The sequence below is a fragment of the Mustela nigripes genome, chromosome 3 (genome assembly GCF_022355385.1).
Source record: "Mustela nigripes isolate SB6536 chromosome 3, MUSNIG.SB6536, whole genome shotgun sequence".
Lineage (NCBI taxonomy): Eukaryota > Metazoa > Chordata > Mammalia > Carnivora > Mustelidae > Mustela > Mustela nigripes.
Genome location: NC_081559.1, coordinates 26,298,840 through 26,325,308, shown reverse-complemented (window position 1 = coordinate 26,325,308; position 26,469 = coordinate 26,298,840). Strand labels below are relative to the sequence as shown.

Here is a 26,469-nt window from a genome sequence, read left to right as displayed (position 1 = left end):
CACTGCGTGCCTTGCCCTGGTGCGCAGCACTGGCGCCCAGCTACTGTCCCCCAGGGCTCACCAGACACCACAACCAAGCAGACAGCGTTCTAAGTGCTGTCACTGAGGAAGTGTGACAAATTACTGTGGGAACTCGAGGAAGGGAAGGAGACACAATGCCCGTCCTCAAGGCACTGTCAGGTTTATCACACAGAGCTTGATTATAGGCAAACGAGAATACAGCATTTTCTCTTTCTTTTTTAAAGAATTTTTTTTTTTTAAGATTTGCTTATTTATTTGGGAAAGAGAAAGAAAGTGCACAAGCGGAGGGGAGGGGCCACAGGAGAGGGAAAGAGAAACTGAAGGAGACTCCACACTGAGCGTGGAGCCTGATGTGGGGTTCAATCTTGGGACCCTAAGAGCAGACCTGAGCCAAAACCAAGAGTCAGGTGCTTTACCTGTGTCACCCAGATATTTTACTTCTTAGTAATCTCTATACCCAACATGGGATGCAAACTCACAATCCTGAGAGGTAAGACTCATGTGCTCTACCGACAAAGCCAGTCAGCCACCCCTGTTGTATTTTCCAAAGCCAAATGAGTAACACGTTCTTAGTATTTGGTGAAGAAATTTCTATTTTGGTACACATTCAAATTACCTGCTATGGACCTGAGCACACACAGTATACATACAGATACATATGGACCTCTCTACGGTGCCAGTTTCTCCATGGATAAAACGGTAAGACACCGCTACCTGACTAACCAGGCTGCCGTAAGTCTTAAGGGCTAATACACATAAAGCCCTTAGAACAGTCCTACCACCGAGCCCAGTAAGCACTCAGTGGTATGGGCCACCCTTTGATGGGGACATAGAGGGGATCCTGGCTCTATCTCAAGAGGTGATCTGCAAGAAACCTGCTGTTCCATTTCAGCTATGATGAACCAATATGGTTCTCAAAAGCACAACAGAGAGGAGTGCAAGATGAACCCGCAAATGTCAGAACATCTGTTCCTAGAAACCTAGGGTGTAACATTCGTACTCCTATACGATGAGCCCGCAAGACAGCCAAGAAGGAAACAGTTTATAGTGAGAAACAGCAGGAAAGACAGAGGATGGGGAAGGCAATGAACCCTTTTAACCAACGGGCTAAAATGTTCCACTATTATAACTAACCACCAAGAGTGGCTTCCATCTGAATTCTCTTCTAAGAAGTATGACATCTTAGAGCTGACACTTTATTCCTTCCTGTAACATTTCTCTGAAATCAGAAGAGGACAGGGCTCTTAAATAACTGAAGACAAACTAACATGGGTGGTAAGCGGCCTGCCCAAAATCATCTGGCAGACTGAAGTGTTGAGCCAGACACACCATGCAGTCCGGCTCTGATCAGTGATGACCCATCTTGCTGGCCTCATGCCTGTGGGCAAATCACGTGAGCACTCTCACGGTCAGTTCCATCGGTGGTGAAAAGGACACAGTGTCTGCCTCAGGGGCCTCGGGGAAGAGGGGCAATTATGCGTAAAGTACCTGACACAGAAGAACACGCAAGAAATGAAGGCACTGGGGCGCCTGGGTGGCTCAGTGGGTAAAGGCCCCTGCCTTCGGCTCAGGTCATGATCTCAGGGTCCTGGGATCGAGCCCCACATCGGGGGGGGTAGGGGGTCTCTGCTTAGCTGAAAGCCTGCTTCTTCCTCTCTCTCTCTCCCTGCCTCTCTGCCTACTTGTGATCTCTTTCTGTCAAATAAATAAATAAAATCTTAAAAAAAAAAAAAAAAGAAATGAGGGCATGATTCTTCCTACACACTCGAGAACCATCACTGCCATCCCAGAATACTGCTTTAAAGGTCTGCATTTCATGTGTATGCGGACATACTCTCAGAGCCACAGCTGAATTTATGCCAAACCAGAAACAACTTCCCCAAAGACTCATTACCTTACAGCTGTGAAAACACACAGACATTTAAGTTTGCTTAGGCTAGGAACATAGTGTGGCTCTTATGTCCAAATGACAGCAGATCCCCGAGGACAGCAACTGTGCCTTCTTCCCTCTTCTGAGCTCCCACAAGACTTGGGCACTAAAATGTATGCTAATGCTCTGCGCGCGAGTCAGTCTGTCTACTGGACTGTGGTATCTTGGAGAACGGGGCCGACTTTCCTCCCTCCACACCCTCAGTGCGAAGCTGGTGCTCAGTGTTGGCCGAACCCACGGATGAACGAGCCTCCCCGACAGCCAGCCCCGTGCTGAGAAACCCACAGGCTCTACCGCAACCTTGTTGACTTTTCTGGACCTCCTAAAAACGCATTCCTTCCCCTCCTTCTAGATAAGACATGCACTACACATTCTGAGCCTCAGGATTTGGGAAGCCACTGTCAGCAGAGAATTCTATTTTTAAGAGAAAGAAAGTACCAGGGGTTTTTAAAATTCACAGGTTTGAATAAAGAAGAACGTTACATATCATCTGGAGGCAGTGGATTCCCATTTTGCCGAGAGGAAAAACAAAGGTAAACTTCTGAAAATCCTCCACTGTGCTCTGGGGCCCAGAACGTCCGTCAACGGTGAGCTGCTCTCAAAGGTGGGAGCTGCACGCCTTTTCCTCATCTTTATTTTTGAGCCCCGTGAATACAATGAGTTCTGCCAAATGGCTGGCTCCAGGCCTTTCTAGACTTTCCTCAGAGAGGACTTGAGGAATGAAAAGCAGGAAAACCAGCTGACTGAAAGAGATACAATCTCATCTGAGAGCAGAACTTGAGTAAAGCCTACTTAAGAAAAAAACAGACCAAAAACCTGTGGAAAGTTCAGCTGGCCCTTGGACAGCGCAGGGGTTAGGGCTGCTAACCCCCGCCTCCTGCAGTAGAAAGTCAGCATGTATTTCGGACTCCCCCAAAACTTAACTTCTCATCCAGAAGTCTTACTGATAACATGCACAATTAGCACATATATTGTATGTTATATGATTACTTACTGTATTTTTCCAATAAAGCTAGAGAAAAAAATATTTTAAAAAAACATAAGAGGGGCGCCTGGGTGGCCTCAGTGGGTTAAGCTGCTGCCTTCAGCTCAGGTCATGATCTCAGGGTCCTGGGATCGAGTCCCGCATCAGACTCTCTGCTCAGCAGGGAGCCTGCTTCCCTCTCTCTCTATCTCTGCCTGCCTCTCTGCCTACTTGTGATCTCTCTGTGTCAAATACATAAAATCTAAAAAAAGTAAATAAATAAATAAAAAATAAAAAAATAAAAAAACATAGAAAATACATTTACCGTACTGTGCTGTATTTATTGAAAAAAATTTGCCTATGAGCAGACCCACGCAGTTCAAACCTATGTTGTTCAAGGGTCAGCTGTACTTTTTTTAACGGGGGATGGAGGGAGTATCTTTTTTGGCTTGAAAAAAATTTACTATTTGATGTGAGACACTTGGACAAGAGAGGCCACCAGATGAAGGCAGTCGCCCCTAGTATTCAGGCCGAGGGCCCAGGGCCCCAAGCTGGCCTCTATCCATGACCTCCTGGCAGGGAGATGGGCTGCAACCCCCCAGCTCAGGCCTAGTAAATATATGACACTTTTAAAGTGCTCCCCAGGAGATCCTAATATGTAGCCAGGGTTGAGAACTGCTATTTGAGAAGAGTAAAATGCCAGTTTCCCACAAAATAAAGACAGTGATTTCTGTTCTCCTAGAAACAGAGAGAAGCTCCAGGAGAGCACAGACATGAAAGTTCTTGGAGCTTTTAAGAAGAAAGTTTCCCCAGAGATAAAGTGCTTAAAGACTCTGCCAAGTCACTTACAATGATGACAACTTTAAAGGGGGTTTTTAGCTGTTTTTCTAACTTGCTCAGAAGGTCGAAACTGACAATGTTGACCAAGCCAGCCGTCAGGCGATCCTTGCCAGTCACCACGACGTTGATGCAGTCCGGGCTCAGAGACGGCAGCCACTGAAGGAAGGCCTGGGGACGACAGGAGAGAAGGAACCCTCGGGGATCTGGCCGGCAGCTGCCAGCTGGGACCCCAGCCCACCCATGAGCAGCCCTCTCAGTAGACAAGGTTAACGCTTCCCGAAAAACGAACTCGGTGCCTTTCTCTCCACAGGCCCCTGTATTTGCTGGCACCCTTAGGCCCATAAATTTAACAATCACCTCCACTGCCCTCCCACTCATCCGCTCCTTCACGTTCCACTAACACCACACGGCCTGCCTTTGGTAAGGAAGCACTTGTTAGCAGTCACTGTGCTGTCTGTGGATTTCAGACCTCGAATATCCAACTAGATGGCAAGTTTCTGCAGTGCAAGAATGGACTCTTTCTAGAAGAAATTTTATTTTTTTAAATTATTTTTTAATTAACATATAATGTATTATTAGCCCCAGGGATAGAGGTCTGTGAATCATCAGGCTTACACATTTCACAGCACTCACCATAGCTCATACACTCCCCAATGTCCATAACCCAGCCACCTTATCCCTATCCCCCTGCCCCCAGCAACCCTCAGTTTATTTCATGCGATTAAGTGTCTCTTATGGTTTGTCTCCCTCCTGATCCCATCTTGTTTCATTTGTTCCCTCCTTAACCCCCCCATGACTCCCCCACCTTGCCTCTCAAATTCCTATCAGAGAGATCACATGATAACTGTCTTTCTCTGACTGACTTATTTCACTCAGCATAATACCCTCTAGTTCCATCCACATTGCTGCAAATGGCAAGATTTTTTGATGGCTGCATAATATTCCATTGTGTATATATACCATATCTTCTTTAACCACTCATCTGTTGATGGATATCTAGATTCTTTCCATAGTTTGGCTGTTGTGGACATTGCTGCTATAAACATTTGGGTGCATGTGCCCCTTCAGATCACTACGTTTGTATCTTTAGGGTAAATACCCCGTAGTGTGATTACTGGGTCGTAGGGTAACTCTGTTTTGAACTTTCTGAGAACCTCCATACTATCTTCCAGAGTGGCTGAGTGGCTACACCAGCTTTAGGAGGAATTTTATAAAGGAATTTTTAGCAGATGCTGGTATATACCAAAGACACTGATAATGACAAATAAGTCAAGCAGAGAGAGTCAATTATCATATGGTTTCACTTATTTGTGGAGCATAACAAATATCATGGAGGACAAGGGGTGTTAGAGAGAAGAAGGGAGTTGGGGTAAATTGGAAGGGGAGGTGAATCATGAGAGACTATGGACTCTGAAAAACAATCTGAGGGGTTTGAAGTGGCGGGGGGGTGGGAGGTTGGGGTACCAGGTGGTGGGTATTATAGAGGGCATGGATTGCATGGAGCACTGGGTGTGATGAAAAAATAATGAACACAGTTTTTCTGAAAATAAATAAATTGAAAAAATTTTTAAAAATTAAAATTAAAATTAAATATTTATCACCTGCTCTCCTGCAATCTTGCCATCCCTCGCCCAAGCCAGTGCCTGGAGACAATGGAAGGCCACCAGGTACCTGCATGTCAGTGGCTAGGTCCCTGGGCTGACACTATGGTGATGTTAAGGGCTAGTTCTTCCTCCAGTTTTGGTCCTGCTCTAAGTGACTGCCTGATTCTTTTTCTTTTTTTGAGAATTTTTGAGGGTGCTGTGGGAACCTAACCACATCAAATAAATATGTGTTGAACTATTCATTTCTAGAGGCAGTGGTGGAATTCAGGTCACAAGGACAGAAAAAAAAAGAGGTATTGCTGTGATGCACATTTTTAAAGTTTTGCTTTCTCTTCAGCTGGAAGGGCACGTCTGACATTTGCCCCTTCTCCACGAGTGGCTCATGGGGGAGCTTAGTAAGAAGCCAATGTGTGAGGAAGTGGACAGCTGCCATAAAGAGCAGAGAGCTGGGAAAAGCTACGGACGATGAATTAGGTCTCCTTTCTCCACTAGGTTTGCTTCTCTGGGTGTTCATTTCACAGATGCCCTCTGATCCCTGGATTCATGGAAGACAAAGCTCATGGCCGAGTGCTAACGCGGTGTCCACATCGGGTTCTCCAGCTCTAACGGCACCGGCTGACAGTGACCATCCTGCCCACGCCACCTTCTCCAGGTGCACAAAACCTGAGCCGACAACTCAGAAGATGCCCCTTCAAGGTCCGACTACCAGTGAGCCTGCTGCTTCACCTCGGTGAGACTCAGTTTTGTCATCTACAAACGGGGTTGATACCGACTGCATCCAAGTTCACACAGCTGCTATGGGATCGAGGGACATAAAGGAGGCAGCCATTACGAAACCTCTGTGTGGTACTGGCAAGCAGGGGGAGCAGCAGGGACAAGAGAGGTGCTCAGGAAGCATCTGCGGCCAGACGGAGGCAAGTCTGAGCTCCTAACCCCTCTGCTTTCTTCCCTAAGGGCATAACCTGATTCTAGTTCAGAAAACCAAGAGTCTGGCCTCTGAAGGCCACCTCCTCTCCCTTCCTCCTTCAGCCGACACAGGATCTTCTAAAGCCCCCCCAGGCCCTGTCCCCAAAGTGTTAGTTGACTGCTTCAACACTGAGGACACTTTCTGGTTAAAATCACAACACAAGGGGGGCTGACCTGCTCCCAGGTGAAGCGCACAGAGGACGGGACCACCACCAGGAGCGGCCACTCCTTCCGGTAAAAGGCTGCGATACAGATGGCTTGGATGGTCTTCCCCAGGCCCATGTCATCAGCCAGCAGCAGGCGGCCTCTCTTCGCTATGGCAAAACTGAAAGCAGACGAGGGAAGGACAGGGGCATGGCGCATCCGTCAGGGGTTAACCCGCCATCATGCCACCACGTAAAGCAATACCACTTGGTGTGGGCCACTGCAGTCCGCAGCACGGGCCCTGCTCCCCGGGAAAGGGCAGACAGAAGCCAGCAGGGGCCAGCATGACAGTAAAAAAATATTCAAGAGTCCAAATAGGAACAACGTGGAATAGCAGTCAAAAGGTAGAGAGAGGCTCTAGAGGCAAATGGGTCAAGCAAGCCAAGGGAGGGAGCTTCTGCCCTCAGCCCAGTGCAGGCAAGACCTGGGGGAGTGAGAGAGGAGATTCGGAAGCAGCCCCTAAACAGGGGCCAGGAGGGATGGCCTTGTTCACATGAGAGGTATGCCTAGAAAGGAAAGTGGCATCAAAAGCAGACTTTCTCAAGGTCAGAGAGGGCATTTATGCACAGAGGCAAAGGGAAGGAGCTGGCAAAGACAGAGGGCGCTGCAGAAGAGAGGCGGAGGGAAGGACAGCACCAGGGTGTCCGCCTACCAGAGAGCACCAGCCTCAGCAGCTTCTCCTCCGCCAGCAGCTGCTGGGGCCCCTCAGCCCTCCAGCATGACAACTCTTGCTGACGCTTTGTGAAGAAGGGCACCTTCTTCCACTCTCTGGGAGCCTGAGTGGCCTGGGGGGCATCCCAGCTCCACTGCTTCACAGCTGGGTGCCTTCCCGCAGGTTACCTCAGCTCCTGGTGCCTCAGTGCCTCAGCCATGCGATGGGAATAAAAGGGCCTGCCCCAGAGACCGTGGTCAGGGTTTAATGGAGTTCATGTTTAGGACACCGACTACAGGGCCTGGCACCATCGTACATGCTGGGAAGTTTCTCTTCTAACTACTACCGCACAGAAAGAAAAACAATCAAGATGAAGGCTAAAAAGGACTTGCTTGACTCACGGATGAATCAGTGAAAAGGGAAAAGATCCCAAGTGCCAGATGTCTGGTCTCCTGCTCCAAACACCGGCACCTCTTCCATCTCAATTTCTCAAAAACTGATCATTCGCCCAGAAACCCAAGAATAAGCCAGTTGATGAGGACTTTTTCTTTCCTCCTCACACCACCAAGGCAGCAAGTGTAGCCCCTTCTGATCAGCAGAAGCACGGCTGACAGGAGCTGCAGGGGCCTCTCTGAGCTGTCCGCCCTCCGAAAGCCAGCGCCCGCTCAGCAGAGGCAGCAAAATGAGCAGCGTGTCTGCGGGGGGCGGGAGCCGCCTCCTAGGCTCGGCGGATGACATCCATCACGTCACAGCACTGCTCTGACCCCCAGCGACCACGATGGCCCACCAGGGCAGGTAGCAGCCCCTCTGCACCGCCGGCTGTGACCACCACATGACTTCAGTGGCAAGGAAGTGAGCTCAGAGTGGGGCCACCTCGCCTCTCAGACAGGCCCAGCCTCTTCTCGGCACATGTGCTTTGGTTAAATCTTCTCGGCTATCTCCAGGATTGATTTGCCACACAGATGGGGGATTCATTTTTTACCTCACTTCAAGCTGAACACTTCCGACAGGGCAGTTGGAGGACCACAGGGGCTGTGCTCATCATTACTTAACGTGGTTTTCAGCTCCAGTTCCACTCCTGGAAGCTCAGTGACTCTGGGCACATGACTGTCATGCTGGGTCTCACCTCACTCATTTGCTCAAAGGGACGTTTTAGACGTTACAGGAACCTGATCTAGATCTTAGAGACTTTACTACATAAATTTAAGGGTGTTTTCCTTGTAGCTCTTACAAGACCAATTTGGAACTGCCAGACCTTGTTCTTTAACACCCAAATCTTGGTCTTTAAAGGATGACAGTTAATATCTGGATTTAACTGGAAGTTTCGAAGAAAGGCTGTAAGTACAAGGGAAAAGACGGAAGTGCTGGCCGGGCTCTGGTTCAAGCTCACATCAGGCCTGGGGGCTCCACACAGAGCCTCTTGGCGGTGACGGCTTAACTGGCAAGGCAGCATGTACCACACGGGCCCAGGATCTCTAATGGGGCCCAGAGGAGCTTGGGCACCAGAGACAGAGGCTGCCCATGGCTGGGGGTGGGCAACCTCTCAAGCAAGATGAAGTTGTGCAAAGTGAGTTATCTGAGATAGATGGAATTGGGAGGGAAACCCAGGGAAAGGGTGTGAACAGAGCTGGGACCACGGGAATGCAGGTGTGACTGCCCAAACCTCAGAACAAAACCCCAAGACAGTGGTCAAGCTTTTACCAAAACCTCATGAGCAGGCTGCCTGTGGGCAGGCTGTCTTTGTTCACCAGGTCCACAAGGACTTACTTTCCTTATCCTGGCTTACATCCCCAGCCACACTGCTGAATGACAGATGAAGCTCTTACCATCTCTTTCCTCTCCTTGGCCTCCAGTGTTTTCACTAGAAGGCAAATTCAAACCTGTCATTTGGCTTCTCCCAAGAAGCTCTGGAAAACAGGACAGGTCACGATGTGGGCCTATCTTCTTTTCTGTCTATAATAAGAACACCCTTTCTTTTGGAAAACCAACACCTTCCACTCTCAGTCCAAGTAACTTGGGGACTGGGGCCCTACCAGCTGGCTCCAGGGATGGGTCTGTCATCCAATCTCACCAGTAAGACTCCCCAGTCCCCAGGCCACAGTGACTGGTCCTGGCATGGGCACCAGATTCCAGGCCCTTCAGTGTCGGGCCATCAGGAAAGAGAGCTTCCACTGGGTTGCTGTGCCCTAGCCGCCACACCTGAGGAGCACCTGGCTGAGAACAAAGCAAACAGAGGAGAGAGCCAAACTGAGAGTGGGACAGAGAGTTCTGATGAGATCTCTGGAGACCCTTGGTTTTCTACTACGCACACTGAAAAATCTCTTTTCTTGAACCCGTTTTGAGTTGGGTTTCTGCACACCTGCGATCTAGAGTCCTGATTAACTCATGGAATTTGAAATCAATCAACAGCACACCTGGTTGCGCAGTGCCTAGATGCTTCCAGATGTGCACGCAAGATGAGTGTTCTTAAAAGAGGGAGGAGCATCTGAACCCAGTTTGTGTGAGTCACGAAGTCCAGGAGAGAGGAAGACCCAAGAACCTACTTGACTCCCGCTCTCTGGAAGGGCAGCAGATTGGACACGAGCTTGGGGTCCACTCCAGAAAGGTCTGCCTCGGGGATGGGTTCTGTGAGGCAGGGAGACGTCTTCTCTAGCTGCGATGCGAATGCCAGGGTGAGTGTCTTGGGCAGAGGGTCCAGCTGAACTTGCGGAAGGCAGCGCACGCTCTGGACTAGGAAGGAGGACAGAGGTGTGTGACTTGGAGGTTAAGGACCATGAGAGCGAAGGACCGTGAAGGGGCTCTGAGATAGAGCTCAGTGACTGGAATTCTGCCGTGTGTCACCTTCTCAAAACTGTAACTGGAGAGAACACCGAGGGCTGACAGTCATATCCTGAGCAAGTACATACGCCTAGAGGCCTAAAGCTCCCTCTCTACTCCTAGTTCCTGCAAATAAGAGGGCAATCATGAATGCCAGACTGATTCCTTACACTACACGGATGCTGGGAAGAATTGCAAAATGTTTCTGTGACTGATTCTTCTTTGACCTAAAGTAACTTAAAAGAAATTATCTTAGTATTCCCATTCAAATAAGTAAGGTCCCACATTCTTAAAAATCAGTCCCTGAAGACCCATAAAAAAAGGGCAAGGTATAGAATGAATAAATCTTGTCTTGCTTCCATTCTCTTCATGTTTTCTTTGGGTCCTGATGTTTCAGAACATGAGAACTCGACGTTACCTGCAGCTAACAGGCAAGGAAGTGCGCTGTGCCCTGTTCAGAGCAGCTGTTAGGTGTTTCCAACAAAGATCAGGAGGATAGGAGGGCTATTTACAGACAACTGTAGCAATGCCAAAGCCCACCGCGTGATAAAAATACAAGTGGCCTTGCACCCTGGTGACCCTTTCCCTAAGAGAATGCAGATCTCCCCTTGAGAGAGGGGAGTTTGAGCAGTGACGTCAGCGGTGAAGCAGCTGGCAAGTCCCTTGGTCTGCAGGTAACCTGACAGCACCCCACCCGCCCTCGAAAGCAGGTGTTGGCAAGCTAAGACCTGTGGGCCAAACTGGCCCACTGCCTGCTTTTGTAAACAAAGTGTGACGGGAACACGGCCATGACGATTTGCTTATGGAACATCTATGGCTGCGGGCTTGCCGCAGTGGCTGACTTGAGCACATAGGAGACCACAGAGCCTACAAAGCCTCAAGTCTTTATTATCTTCACAGAAATAACTCACCAAGCTCTGCTAAGCTCAGAGTCTCAACTATTACTGGGAGTGATCATTACTCTCACTCTTTAATTAAAGCTTGTATTTAGGGGTTTTTACCTCCCTTCCAAGTGAGTGGTTCCAGAGTGGTTCCAGTGGTTCCTCTGGAGAGGGGGGGAACTCTCTCCTTCCAGTTGGACCCATTACCTCAAGGGAAAAATTACTTGGGATCTTCATGAAATGAAAGCAAATTAATTTCAATGATTTTGCTTTTTGAAGGAATTTAGCCTCATCTGATTTTAAAATTAAGAAAGGAACAAAAAAAGCCCCTTTATTTAATAGAGAAACAGAGAAAGAATAAACCAGAGATACAAATAAAACAGATAATTCTGGGGGGAGGAAAGAGGTAAGTTAAAAATTAAAGATGACAGGCCTAGACATCCCTAGTGGTAGAATTACTCCCCATCGACTACAGCCCACTGTCTTAGGGGTGGTGGCTTTCGAGATATCCTTCCCTTTTACCACTGTCCTTTGGAAAATCTACCTGGGAGAGTAACTACTGTCTGCAGATCTTCGACTCTCTTCATCCTTTACCTTTAAGTGGGAACCCTGGGAGTCACTGTCATCCTCCAAGGGGCTGTTTCCAGGAACTTGGTAAAAGGAACCAAATAAGAAACTGGGTATATTTCACTCTTCTCCAATATTATTCAAAACTCTACAGTTGTTGGTTCTGTACTCCATACAGTTATGTGTTTTCCTAATTATGTTGTAATATGCTATATGTATATATATATGTAATATACATAAATATGTAATATGCTCACAACATATTCAAGTTCTCTGCCATACCATCAGCTGGCTACCACAGCAAATACTGATCTGAACATGGAGGGCCGGGCCATCTACCACTACCTTAAGTCTCTCTGTATTCTCAATATATTTAAATCCACTTCCATTTTTCGCTAAATGTATATACCAGCTATTTCTGGAAATGCTTTGGGTGAACAAAATCATCACGGTAAGAAATTAGGTGAGGCTGGTGGCTTTCATATAAAAAAGACTTCCCATACTGATGGAGAAATACATTTTATGCCTCCGAATTCAATTTGAACATGCTGACTTCTGCACACTTCGGGAGACCGAGCACCGCATGTGCTTTCAGAAACCATTTTCATTTTAATCCTGCTGATCACCAGCACTCACACACCTGATGGAAGCTTAGAAAAGGCCTGACGATCCGGCTGGTGCGAAATGTGGAGCTCGGCGAGCATTATGTTCTTCCAGCCGTTCAGGAGGAAAAAGCAACCTCCGCTCTGTCTCCCGCCAGCTCCTGCCTCCCGAACCCTGTGCTGCCAGTTCAGCCGCGCGGCTGTGTTTCTGAGACCGCCCCCCAGCTCACGGATGTCCTTTCCAGGTGCTGGAAGATGACAGGAGTGTGCTGTCTGGCTTCATGAGTCATCTAGAAATCGTTTCTGTGAAACAGCTCTTTGGCAGAATGCTAGGGAGCCACACAGCAGAGAGATGCTCATGTTTTCAAATAGCAGCTGACAAGACCAGACCAGTGAGGGGGATGCAGAACCCTTCTGGACTGTGACAGCCCAGGGAAAACAAAAGGCCATTTGCCAATCTCACTGTGGGCAAATGGCCTCAAGTCGGTGAGAAAAGAGGGAGGAGGGAAACTCTTAGATTTGCCTTAGATATACCTTGCTGATATAAAATAAGCCATTCATATGCTCAGGGGGTCTTATTGTCATTTCTTAATGAGTTTCAGATGCACACACTCACTAGCTCAGGGTCAGGAACAAGACCCAGGGTGAGGGGAGGGTCGTGGGGCCCCCAAGGTTTACGGTCTGTGAGCAGTGGTATCGGGACTAGGCTGGGTCACTGGGCAGTGCCTCATATCCTCAGCCTCTTGTTCCCAGGTCTGGCTTCTATGTTTCCAAATGGGTCACATTACAAAGTCAAGATCACCCGTGTGGCCTGATCTCCATCATGGACTTTATTGTGACCCTGCAACGCTCCTGGAAGGGAAAACAACAGGCTTCTCTCTCTGAGTTCAAGCTTTTCACACTCTACGAAGTGGAAAGAATCCATCTTCTTTTCTATAAAATACTATATTGACAGGCCAACACGTAAAACAGCAATCTGAGCCCTAATTCTAGAACTCCTAACTCCAGACCCCTAGAGTCCTTAATATAAAAGGCAAAATTTTGTGTGTGGCCATTATGTGCATATTTCTGGGTGAAGAATCCATCATTTCCCCTCAGACCTTCCAAAGTCTATGGCCCACACAAGATGTGGACCCATCATTATATAACGTCATGTGAGTCGCAAGCCATGGTTTTTCGTTACAATCCTCTGCTAACACTGTCCATATCCTGCTTCACATGTTGGTCCACAAAAGTCAGTCTTTATGGCTCACATATTTATATGTCTTTCTGTGGTTGAAAAACAAGGGGTCAAGAAGAAAACACTCAGGCCCACTGCTCATCAATAATTCAGGTCTGGCCAACCAGTTCGCTGCAAATCACAAGTTCCAAACAGCAGGGCCACGGGTTCTCGGCGCGTCAGGCATCGTCTCTGCCGCCGCTAGCCTTTGCTGATACTAAATAAGGATCTCATTGCATTCAAACTGAACCCTGAGTCTGCAGCAAGTCTCTCTGCAAGGACTCAAAGGCACTTCCCTTATACTGAATTTCTGTCCGTAGGGCAGATACAGATTGGAGACCCCTTCTTTCACGGGAAGGACGAGGGAACCCAGAATGTTCAATCATCTGCCCGGTTTCACCTTGTAAATCACACGAGGAGACCGAGGGAAGAAACCCAGCTCTTCCCTCTTGCTGACAGCCCTGGCCTGCTGGGCAAGATGGGCAACGACCTGGAGCTCCTCGGCTGGAGCTTGGGTCTCCGGGCCTGACTGGGACCAGCACTACCTGGGAGGCCCAACGAGTCCTCAGGGGTCCAAGCAGGAGGAACATAAGTTGTGCCAGTTGCGAACCCATTGTGGGCATGTGACAGCTTGGTAGATGGGTGACAGATGGGTGTTCTGGGACAGGCAGAGCTGTGCCCACGTTCCCCTCTCTCAGGCACACTAGAATTTACTGCCCCGCCCGTGCAGAGCACAGAGACGAACGGTGTGCCCCAACTGGCTTCTGCTTCCTGTACTGACACCCGTACACACACCCCTTCCTTGGTCAGTCTCCAAAGTGCTCATTAAATGCGTGTGCGCCCAGGCCTATTCCAAAGCCCATAACCACGCAGACTCTCTGACCCTCCCTGGTCATCTGGTTCTAAAGTAAACCGAGAGCCTGTTCTTAGGGGGAATCTACAGTGGCTCCTATCTACACTAGCAAACTGAGTTCATGTCTGATGCCCAAAGTCCCCAACTAATACTTGTCTCACGGGCCTTAGGAATTTGATGCGTACAGCCACACTCTTGATGGAAGAGGGGGTCCTGCGTCTGTGGGCGGCTGGAAAGCCACCCTCTCAGCTGCCTGGAAACATCTTCCCCCTCACTTGTCCTGCACACGAGCATGTGAAATTACCAAAGGCGGGAAGTCAGGGCCGGGGGGGGGGGGCGGTCTTCCTCTAAAATACGTTAAACTTAAGGCAGATGATGAAAGCTTAACACAGCATGATATAAAAAAAGCAAGGTAGGCAACTCACTTAGTTTGTTGTGCTCTTCCAAGAGAAAGTTCCACTTCCTGGTCTTGACATCTGCAATGACAGGAAAAAAGCAAGTGTGACACCCTGTACCCTCCTGATGCGTCATTCATTCCCCGGTTCTAGAAATCTCTAGTAAGCTCGGCCGCTGTGGCTAGTCCTGGGCCTGGCACTGGGGATACAGAAACAGAGAGTACCTGCCCTCAAGGCTGCCACAGAATTCGGGGAGAAAAGACAAGCAGACACCCCAACAATACTGTGCTGTTAAGGGAGTGACAGAGGGTCCTACGGGGACCTACAGGGATCCGTGACCAGGGATGGCCCGGAAAGTCAGAAATGCCCTCCATTTCCAAGATGGGGGTAATAATAGTAGCTTACACTTATTCAGTGCTTACTTTAAGCTAGGCATAGTGCCAAGAGACTCACAGGTGCCATTCCTCTGCTCCTCATGACCCCAAGAGCTGGGCACCATTATTAGCTTCAATTTACACAGAAACAAGCAGCACATTGTCAGAGAGGACAAACAGCCAACATTCAAATCTCAGCTCTGCCATTTCCTAGCTGTGTGACCTTGGGCAAATTATGTACCTTCTCTGGGCCTCAGTGCCCACACCTCAAAAATCAGGACGTTAGAGCCCCTGCCTCAAAATGTTTATGATGGGGGAGCCTGGGTGGCTCAGTGGGTTAAGCCTCTGCCTTCGGTTCAGGTCATGATCTCAGGGTCCTGGGATCAAGCCCCGAATTGGGCTCTCTGCTCAGCAGGGAGCCTGCTTCCTCCTCTCTCTCTGTCAGCTTTTCTGCCTGCTTGTGATGTCTCTCTCTGTGTCAAATAAGTAAAATCTTGTTTATGATGGGGCACCTGGGTGGCTCAGTAGGTTAAGATTCTCTCTCTCCCTCTACACCTCCCCTTCAAAAAAATAAATAATTAACACGCTTATGAACATGTATCTGGTAAACAGTGAGCCCTCAAAAGCAAGCTGGCCATTATAAATTATTATTGTTGTTATTAGTAGGAAACCCTCTGCTGATGCGTATCATGTAGCACACACTACATCCGATACTGACCAAGACAGGCAAGCATCTCAGTCCCCAGCACCAGCTAAGTTCTTCTAGAGTTTTCTTATTGATCTACCTCCTGAGAAAATCATGACAGCTTCCACCAGATAAAGGCCTTCTGGCCCGAAGACATTGAGTCTTCTCTGCATGACCACTGAGAGGACAGGTGGTGAAGGACCAAGCAGCACAAACACAGCGAGTTGGTGTCAGGGAAAAAAGCAAGGTAGCCAGGATATAATCTGACAGATCGAAGGCACACAGATGACTCCTGACGTGGGAACTGCATGGGAGGCTCCTCCTGACAACAGCCCGATCCTGACCCGGGGCAGAAGAGCAAATGGGAAAGTCTTTAAAGAGTAGCTATGGCCCAAAAAAAAAAAAAAAAAAAAAAAAAAATCCAGTCACGGTTTCTGCATATCTCAGTTGGGGGGGACTAGAGGTAGATATTTTAGTCATTCACATTCCCAGCAGAGCAGGCCACATCAGGAGTGTGACTTCAAAGGTCCCACTTGGAGAATGCACACAGGCCATCTGCACTGACCTGTAAGGGCGACCGACCCCACACTGAAGCCAAAATCCCAAGGGAGCAGGGGAGGCAGAGAATGCTGGCTCTCGTGCGTGTGGCCCGTCTCATGACTCAGGCCAGGCCCCGGCCCCTCTCCCTTAAATCCTATCAGCAGGCTGCCCTTGGGAGTTAACACAAATGTAATAGCAGGCATCGCCCTCCTCCTGAAAGAGCCCCAACCCGGAGGACAGCTCACAGAGCAAGTAATTCTAGAGAGCTGCCCCCCCGACACCGCCTGAACACAGGTCTCCGAAACAGGAGGTGTTAAGGGTCTGCTTCCTACTTACCTAAGGAAAAGACTAAAACCACCTCAAGGATGGAAGATCAGTGAGCCATACAAGCCACGTGGTTTTGTAGTGACGCGGCCCAAGATGCGGAGACCCAGCAGCTCCAAATCCCAAAACAACTTCAGATCCTGATTCTGACCGGGCACTTTCTAAAGAGCCACACAAAAAATAAAGCAGAACTGCTCTGCTTGGGCCAGTGGTGTTCGATTCTGGCCACGCAAATGAATTCAGTCAGCATCTCTGGGTGGGTACCAGGCACCAGCAATCGCGCTGGGAGTGGGTCTCGGCAATCTGCTTTAACAAGCCCCCCAGGCAGTTTGAATGCATGCTCAAATCTGACAACCATGGACTCAGTCTACTCAAGGGCATTTATTTTTATGGCATATGCCTGTGTTTCAAGCTCTCTTAAGGGACAACAGTCATTTCCGAACATTCAAACAGAGAGAGAAATAACCTGCCCAGAGATCACAGACCATCATGTAGCCTAGGAATAAGGCAAGAGCCAATTACTTGCCGTAATTTCTGGACTCCATCTGCTTAAACAGTGCGATTAGGTCTTCGGAGTAGCCGATGTCTGCCTCGAAGCGGACCCGGGAGATGAGCACGCATTGCCCTTTGACAAAGGCCAGCGAGGGAGCTAAAGGCAGGCAGGTCTGGGCTACCCCAGAAGTGGAGGGTGACTCCCTGTTGTCCTCGGCCGCTTCCAAAGGCTGCAGGGTGACCGTGGGGAGGCTCTGGGCTGCTTTCACTGCAGAAGAAAAGGAGAGATGTGACAAGGTGGCTGACTTCCACACAGGGAGGGAAGAAACACAGTTCGATCAGGAAGGCCTGCAAGTGAGCTTTCGCTGGGGCATCAGGACGTCCAGTCTTTACTGAATGTAATGTCTGCTCCCCAAGTGTTCAAGTTACAAAACCTGCAACTCAGAAATGACAGGAGAAGGAGGGGCTCACCAAGATGTGCAAACTCAATGGGTAATTGATGCTGCTGGGTCAGAGAAGCTACTGAAGCCAATGGCCCGGGAATCAGTCCCCAAACCCAACCCCCAGGTCACCGCTGCTCTTGCTTGGAGAGCCAGGGAAAGAGACACAGAACCATCAGCCCATAAATGCAGTTTGAGCCCGATTCTATCTGTTATGGGTTGCACTGTCAGATTAGTCAATTTGATGAGGTAAAACTAAACTGTCTAAACCAACAAAGAAATGGGAATTGAAATGCAAAACTACCGAATCGAGACTTCTGCAAGAAATCTGAGGAGAGCCAGCACTTGAGAAAATACTAAGACCACAAAATGCAAGAAGACCGAGATGTCATGAACTCAGAAGAGAGGGGCAAATGAGCAACAAACACCTGGAAAAATGTTCAGCTTCACAAATAATCAGAGAAATAAAAAGTCATTTTTATTCATCAAATGTGCAAGATTAAAAAACAACAACCACCACCAGTTCTCTGCATTGCTACCTGGGAATAAAACCTTTAAAGACAATTTGGTAATCTGGAACAAGAGTCCTAAACAGTGATCATAATGATTCCATTTCCAGGAATCTGCCCAAACTAACAACTGAAAATACAGAGATCTATGGAGAAAGTTACTCCTTGAAACTTTAATCCTACGCAAACCAGGAGCAAAGGTAAGTGAAGCAAAAAGGAAATGATTGAAGCCATTTATGACATATTTATACCATGGACTGTTATACAACCATTAATTTTTTTAGCAAAAAGTTACAAAAATACAAAAACCAATATTAGTTCAACAGTATGAAATCATTTTCTTGGGGCTCAAAGTATCTGATAGGGGATACCTGTATTGCCATTTCTTGGAATTAGCCATTAAAAATGCTTTTGCTGGAACACTAGTAAAAACAGTAAGATAAAAAGTAAAAAACAGCAAGATAAAAATCATATCATGTAGATAAAGTGTGTATATTATAACACACAGAACAAAGGCTGGAAGGAGACAATCAAATAATAATAGTGGTTAACTGAGTAAGGAAATTATGGGGGAGTAGTTGTTGTTCTTTGCAAGACGATATACTTTCCACATGTTCTACAATGTATGTACAGGAGGGTTAAAAAGGCAAAATCCACAGGTATGCCGAAAGCAAAATGACAGAAAGACTGACAGTCTTTACACATTACACTGATTACACGGATAAAAAGGATAACCTACTAGGAAGGCACACAATAAACCTATCTGAAAATTAAACAAGGACAGAGGGGAGCTACCTTTGTGCTGATCACAGACCAACACAGTGTTGTGGAATCCCCATGTTGTACACCTGCAGCAAATGTAACACCGTGTGTCAGCTATACTTCAACAGAGGGGAAAAAAGAACAGGGATAAATGCAGAACCCACAACCATCGCACCAGTGTTTAAGGGACATCTCGGTAGACAGCAAGTCAAGTGTGCGAAATGCTGATAAGGACACAAATGAGCTAACTAATTCATAATCAGTAACATTCATCTGAAAGCTATACAGAGAATTCTGTGCCCAATAACCGGTTTTTAAAAAAGATGTAGGGCATTATGAAAAGCAGCCATGCCACAAGGAAAACCAAAATCAACCTGTAAAACCAGAAGTTATCCAAGTCCCCATGCAATGTGAGTACAGGAGTAGAAAGACGATAATACAAACAAAAACCACGGTGGTGGAAATCACTGGTTTAAAATGAGCAAAAATGAGAAACGCAGGTGTTGAAACCTGCAGTCTTAATCGGGAGTATAGGCCCTCCCCCTCCCAGCACCTAACACAGGGATTAAAATAACAGTAAGGGAGTGTCACCCCCCTCCCCCGCAAAAGGTCACTAGCAACTACCAAGCAAGGGACACCACCCGATGCCACACATTTAAAGCAGTGGATGCCACGGAGAGACACAGGGAATTGTGCAGGGGGCTGCCCCTCCCCTGCCCCCAGAAGCTGTGCTGGCGACTCCAGAGACTCCCACCCAAGGCCCCACACCTGCAAAGAAGTGACCTCCCGGTCCTGCATCTTCACCTCTCCCCTGTCTGAACTGGGTGGGGAAAGAGAGAGGAGTGAAATGGCTGCGGGAGGAGAGGCGGAAAACGGGAGGCCCGAACACGCAGGGCTGACGTGTTGGCAGAGGAAGAGGCTCCAGGCTCCAAGGGCTGACGGAAACCTTCGTTTACGAGTCAACAAAATCTGGGAAGATGGAGGGGTGCCCCTCGAGAGCTCCGACGGCTGACTGCACTGGGTTAAAGGGGCCCACTGGCGCCTGCCCGGGCAACCCCTTCTCCCTACCGTGCAGGTGAGCTGACCGTGCAGAGGGCTGTGAGGACGTGGCTGTCCACTGAGCAGTCCTGTCAGAGTGATCATGGCTGGAGCCAGGAGCCCCGTGGGAATGTGCGCTCAGAGGTCAGGCTGTCTGGGTCTGTATCCCAGGTGTATGCCTCACTAGCTGTGTGACCCCATTTTAGCTACCTACCCTTCCGGGCCTCCGTTTCCCCATCTGTAAAACGGGTGTTGTGAGAGGTAGAAGGGTTAGTGTATAAGGCCATGCCTCATTTTACTGCTCTGTGCCGTGTCGCGTGTCGCAGATCTTTACCCGCTGAAGGTCCGTGGCGACCCTGCACGGAGCAGGGCTATTGGCACCATCTGCCCGAAAGCATTTGCTCCCTTCCTGTCTTTATGTCACATTTTAGTAATTCTTGCGGTCTTTCAAACTCTTGCATTATTATTCCATTTGCTATGGTGATCTGGGATGAGTGATTACAACTTGCCAAAGGCTCAGGTGATGGTTGTAACATTTGAGCAACCAATTTCTAAATTAAGGTTTGTACACTGTTTTTTCAGACATAATGCTACTGCACACTTCACAGACTACAGTATAATGTAAACGTAACTTTTATATGCACTGGGAAACCAAAAGTCATCTGAGTCACTCTGCTATGCTATCTGCTTTGTTGTGGGGGTCTATAAACAAACCCACCATGTCTCCGAGGTATGCCTGTATGAGGGGCTTAGAACAACCCAGCAGAGTGGCTCCAGTAAGTCCTGGCTTTGGTTAATACAGTGACCTTCACCCAGGGAGTTGCCTCAGTAGGCTGGCCGTGAGTGAGAAGGGCACTGGGGTAGTGCACTAAACGCCATCTAAACCATAAGCCAGACCACATCTGCTGCTCTAGGGGCCGCCCAATACCAGGATTTCCCTGCATGCAGGGCAAGGACGTGCCTACTTACTTAGGGCACCATAGTCGGTCATGCTGAAGTTCCACGTCTTGGTGGCAGGATCTGAAATGAAACAGAAGTACTTAGTTGCCCATAATGGGGTTGATGACTGTCATTCTGAGTTGTACTGAGCCATTCAGTAAAAGCTGGTTTAATGAATGAATGAGTGCTCGGTTCGAAAAACAGTCAATGGAGAGCCACTACGGTTGTACAGATTCCCTGTGGGGGACAAAGAGCAAATACAAATAAGGACGGGGCTATTAACTCCACATAGTGCAACGCATCAGGCCCTGGAACCTTATGGCCTCGCCTAACGGGGCAGAGGACAGAGGTGGGACCAGAATCCAAGTTCTCTGGGACCCAGTGTAGCCAGGCACACCGAACAAAGAGCAGGCCCTCTGGGCTGTTGTAGAGATAGCACAGCCTGGCTCTGCCCTTCCAATAGGAACCAACTCAAGCGTCTTATTTCACCTTACTGAGCCAGCCCTATTGCCTTGAAAATGGAATTAACATTTACTCTCAAAAAACTGTTGTTATGCTTAAGTGCTACAACACAAACAAAGCAGGGGGGGGGGGACTGGCCTCCCAGTAAATATTCATCCCTTCTCCATATGGCCATGCGGCAGCCCCCAAGTTTGGCAGCTGTTGGAAGGAACGTCTATTACAAAAGGAAACATGAGCTAAAACAAAAATTTCAACAACTGGACGGACAGAATGTGCCAATGCACTCTCTTCATATTTATGAGAAACTGTTAGATTAAAAGAGACTCTAAAAATAGAAAAAAGAAAAAAAACAAAAACCATGTGAAGAACAAGACGGAAGCCTCATTACCGTAACTTCTGCTGGGGAGACGCTTAAAAACTGTGATGAGCTCGGCATTGTACCCGATCTTCACCTGGAAGCGATCGCCACTTCTTATGCACCTTCCCTCCTGGGAGCTTCCTGCTTTGTGGTGTGAGGCCCCCAATTTCTGTGGGTGCCTTCCTTCTGTCCCAGGTGTCACACTCCCTGAACCACAGTTGGTGTCAGAAATGTTCTGCCCCGAGGTGGAGGGCCTCACTGCCTTGGCCTCTACTCCAGGATCCCTGGGTGGCTGTCCAAAGAAAGAAGCTAGTGTCTTCTGGAAACTCTTGGCTTTGGACAAAGGCTCCTGAGTTGTGTTAGCAACGGGTGTGGATTTGATCTCCTGTGAAGCTGGAGGATGACCTTTACCTAATGGACCACCCAACATTTGTTGGCTGGGGCCCTCTGGAGGACCTTGTGCAGAGGGAGGAGAGATAGCAGTGTGAGTCATTTGACCTGATGGGCTGTGGCTCGGGCAGGCTGTGGGCACATCTTGCCTCTTCCAGATCCCCTTTGCCTGCTCTGGAGTGCTTAGATGAAAACTATGGGAATTAGGAGGTCTTTGGTCACCATCAGATGAACTGCTGAGATTCTGTTGCCTGAAAATGACACCATGGTTCTCTGGCTTAGAAGGATCCCTGGGGAAGTTTGAGAGAGGGCCCTGCTTGGACTGGGGAGAGTTGGTGGCAATGGAGGAGCCAGAGCCTGCGCTCTGATGCTTTTCTGCTAATAGTTTCTCAGCTCTCCGGGCCAGAGCCTTTTGCCGGTTCTCTTCAATTTTTTTCCTCTGCTCCTCTGTAAGAGGCAGGGACATTTTAACAGGGAAATGCTTATGCAGGGGCGTCAGTCTTTAATCAGAAACTTGGCAGAAGCTGAGAAAGGAAAAACAATATTGAAATAAACATTAAATATATTTATTTTTCATGCTCCTACCTTGATTTTAAAAAGCTTTTCTCTAGGAAATGCACAATTTGCACAATCAAGGGATATGTGAAAGGTTTCTTTTATAACTGAACACAGACACACACATACCGCCCCCCCCAAACACACAGGGACAGTAAGTAGCATATATTAAAACAAAGACCCTGACAAAAAGCAAAGAGCAAGGTGAGATGGAATGCAAAACTAAGCAGGTATTTTAGCTGTAGTATTATTCTCCCCCTCATCCCCCAGCCAATGTGAGTGAGCAGACCCCAAGGAAGTTAGGCAGTGCAACCTCATCTATCAGATGAGAAGGATGACATCTGAAACAGTAATGGATTAGACTGACATAGACCGAAACAACCACATACCATGGTGAGACACTTGCTAACAGACTCCTGCCAAGCTGGAAGAAGGAAAGAAACATTAGCTTCATGTAGACTGCACACTAAATTCACCCTTTTAATTCAATCCTGTTATCATTTCTGGCAAACCAAGCTGCAGGTGGCAGGTGCAAGCCACAAAGCAGTGAGCCTTACTGCCTCCCCTTCAAAATGCACCATTGTGAAGCAACTGTGACTTTTTGGAAAAATGAGGGGAAAAAAAAGTAGTGCATGCTCATTGTGGAAACTCAGATGCCACAAAAAGATGTACAAAAAAGAGTTAAATTAATCTGTAATCTCACCACCCATCAAGAAGCACTGTTGGTGGTTTAATTTATTCTGTTTTTCCTATTAATATCCAAAGATACATGCCCCATATTTAGGAGATATGAGTATTTATCACAAAAAAGGATCATTATGTACATTATATGTATATTATATATGTGTATATGTATAAATATAAATGTACATTGTATATGTATGTGTATATATATATGTATGTGTATATATACACACATACATATACACACACATTGTTTTGTATCCTGATTTTTTTTTTTCAATTAATTTACTCCGGATATTTCTCTATGAACCATACAATCTTTTACAATATTCTAGAACCAAGGAGCTGGACCCCAATTTCTCTGGCTTGGTTCAGACTGAGCCTCCATCCAACCTACTGCCATGTAATGCTTACAATGATGACATGGGGATGACTCCAGCAGCACCGTTGAGACCGAGAGGGTTCAAAGCTATTCTTGCTGCTGAAGACTCCCTTTGGGAAGAGCTCCAAAACATATGGAGTGTCCATGGTACCTCTCTGGGGTACCTCCAGAGACCTCTCACTTCCTCCAACCACCCATAAGGAAGGATCTGGGAAAGGCTTTGTTCCCGGGGCAGAGTTGAAGCACTTAGGCTCCCTGGGTAACACACTCCTAACTTTCCAACCAGGGCTCCCCTACACCCCCAAACTCCCCAGACCCAAGGCCGGATGCACCGCCTCCAGGAGCCAGGGGAGGTGAGGCCCTGAGGATGAAGAAATCTCACTAGTCGGCCCCAAACCCTAAAGACAGCCCACCACCCAGACTCCCCACCGCCTCCCTTTGCCCGCAGCCCTGCTCCACCGGATTGAGCGCGCGCGCGCGCCTCGGACAGGCAAGGCCATAAGGGAGCGCCACGCCCCACTCCCACCCCCATTATCTCCACTTGGATTCACCCGTCCCCTTGGCCCACTCCCTCTTCCTGGCTGGCATTTGGTCTCGTCCGCCTTCTCACCCATACAGGCGTGGAACTCGAATCACGTTGCCGGCCACCCCGACCCCAGGAGCGTCTCCAGACCCCTCCCCAGCCAGGTTACCCTTCCGGGTGCGCGGTTAACGGCAGGTATTCCAGCGCCGCCAGCTCGTCCGCCTTACTGCGGCGCCTGGGCCCGGAGGGGGAGGGGTCCGGTCACCGCAGAACTACGCTTCCCAATGAGCAACGCGGCCGCAATTACGCTTCGCAAAGTGGGAGTGACGAGCCGGGAGAGCGGGACCGATGCTGCAAGGTCTTCTGGGAGCTGTAGTTCCGGGCAAGAGCCTGAAGATGATTAGGCGATACGCAACCACGTGAGCGGGGCGGGGCGGAGCGGGGCTCTAGTGATGCAGCCTGGGAATTGTAGTCTTTGTTTCCACAAAGGTTTAGCCAAATACCACATCTTGAAAGCCTGTAAAGTTGAGGTTTCCAAAGCTGGAGTCTCGGGGTCACAGCTGTCCCAAGGGGCATCCCAGACATTGATTTGGTAGCTCTTAACCCACTGAGCCACCCAGGCGCCCGGTTGATTTGGTAGCTCTTAAAAAAAAAAAAAAAATCTCCTGGAGCATCAGTTCTAGGTATTGATCACCTCGCCGTTTAAGCCCCACCCGTTGTCCAACTCCTACCTGACCTTCCCGGACGAGGAGCTTTGGCGGCGTCAATCGCCATTTGTTTTCGTCGGTTGTTGTGCTGACCATTTAATGTAAATTTTCTTTTTTAATCCTCACGATGACCTTATGGAACGTGTGTTCTTAGTATTCCCATTTTATAGGTGGGAAAACTAAGACAACTCTTTGCTAACTTTTTTCAAGGCTCTGCTAGGCTAGCTGTGATTGTGATTCTGAAGTCCCCACTCTTCAGGGGAAATTACTAAACTGACATTGTTAGAATCAGTTTACCCCATTTCTGAACATCAATACCCCTTTTCTCACAATCAACTCAGTTATTACGTATTGGTGGTAAATATAATATTTCTTTATTGTCAGTGTACATGAATGTTGCTATTCAGTTTTCAAACATGGCTCACTTAAAAACAAAAAGGTAGGTCTCTGTTTAAGGATTTGGAAAAATGGCCAAGACATAATTTTAAGAAAAACACAGTATAACAATGTGTATATATTGAGCTATTCAAAAAAAGGAGGTAAGGGGAGCACCTGGGTGGCTCAGTGGGTTAAGCCACTGCCTTCGGCTCAGGTCATGATCTCAGGGTCCTGGGATGGAGTCCTGCATTGGGCTCTCTGCTCAGCGGGGAGCCTACCCCCCCCCCCCCCCGCCTATTTGTGATCTCTATCTGTCAAATAAATAAATAAAATCTTTTAAAAAAAAAGGAGGGAAGGAAGGGAGGGAGGAAAGGAGGCTCTTTTAACTATAAAAGCAGGTAAACTCATAGAAAAATGTCTGGAAAGGAAACATCAAAACTCACTCTTCTTTTTAACCTATATTTTCCTGAATGATTTGGATTTTCTTATAATACTCATATAGAACTTGTCTGACTTTTGAAACACAAAATCATCTTTGGAACATATAAAAAAAATTTTTTTGAACTTATAAAGACATTGGCCTGTCTTCGCCCACTTGAGTGGCGCTAAGTACTAGAAAGAGGGCCAGTCTCACTCTACCTCTTCTATGGCCACTTAAGCACGGCGACTGTGCCTTCATTTTCTCCTCTGCAAAGTTAAGGTAGAAAACACCACCTCCTTGCCGAATCTTGTGCTGGGGATCAAAACAAGACAAGAGAAATGCTTAGTGAACCGCCAAATCCCAAAACAGATGCCAGATGGATGTTGCTCTTATTCGAGGTAAATCTTCTTGGTCTTTCATTTCTCTACACCCAGCATGAACTTTCTATTATACAGATGAACAGAAACTAATGAACACTTTCCCCTGCCCTTCCAGTCCCCCAACAGAGTCCATTAATTTGCTAAGAAGGTTGGGTGCTATGCTTTTCATCCATGTCTGCCCCTGTTTATATAACAGTGACTTCACTCTATTATGCTCAGTCTTCTCTCCTGGAAAACGACAGATTGCCCTTTGATACCTACTAAGAGGGCATGTGGACCAGGGGAACTCAGATCCCAGATTTTATGGATCTTATCCCTCAAAGTCCCCAGTTCAGTAGGTCTAGCATTGGGAGTTCCGATTACATTTCTAACTCCTAACTTTCTAAAATCCTAAGAATGGGAAATTAAAATAAGAATTCAGTAAAAAAGGGGCGCCTGCCTGGCTCAGTGGGTTGAAGCCTCTGCCTTCGGCTCAGGTCATGATCCCAAGGTCCTGGGATCAAGCCCCGCATCATGCTTTCTGCTCTGCGGGGAGCCTGCTTCCCCCCCCCCTCTCTCTGCCTGCCTCTCTGCCTACTTGTGATCTCTGTCTGTCCAATAAATAAATAAAA

The 26,469-nt window shown here is 48.0% G+C and overlaps 1 protein-coding gene across 3 annotated transcripts in view; it reads right to left on the bottom strand.

Annotated features, from left to right (window-relative positions):
- Positions 1-25,762, bottom strand: part of SMARCAL1 (SWI/SNF related, matrix associated, actin dependent regulator of chromatin, subfamily a like 1) — a 61,451-nt gene extending 35,689 nt beyond the window's left edge. Inside the window, exons 1-10 of one of the 3 annotated variants that reach the window (XM_059393442.1) lie at positions 25,697-25,762; positions 24,001-24,489; positions 22,773-22,807; positions 21,469-22,352; positions 20,649-20,699; positions 16,965-17,198; positions 14,546-14,596; positions 9,725-9,911; positions 6,500-6,650; positions 3,765-3,923 (exon numbers count right to left, since the gene is read on the bottom strand). In XM_059393442.1, the coding sequence (XP_059249425.1) occupies positions 3,765-3,923; positions 6,500-6,650; positions 9,725-9,911; positions 14,546-14,596; positions 16,965-17,198; positions 20,649-20,699; positions 21,469-22,294 (1,659 nt within the window). In that variant the 5' untranslated portion in view covers positions 22,295-22,352; positions 22,773-22,807; positions 24,001-24,489; positions 25,697-25,762. The remainder of the gene's footprint in view (positions 1-3,764; positions 3,924-6,499; positions 6,651-9,724; positions 9,912-14,545; positions 14,597-16,964; positions 17,199-20,648; positions 20,700-21,468; positions 22,353-22,772; positions 22,808-24,000; positions 24,490-25,696) is intronic. The other 2 variants (XM_059393440.1, XM_059393441.1) reach the window with 2 other exon arrangements.
- Positions 25,763-26,469: the final 707 nt, after the last annotated feature.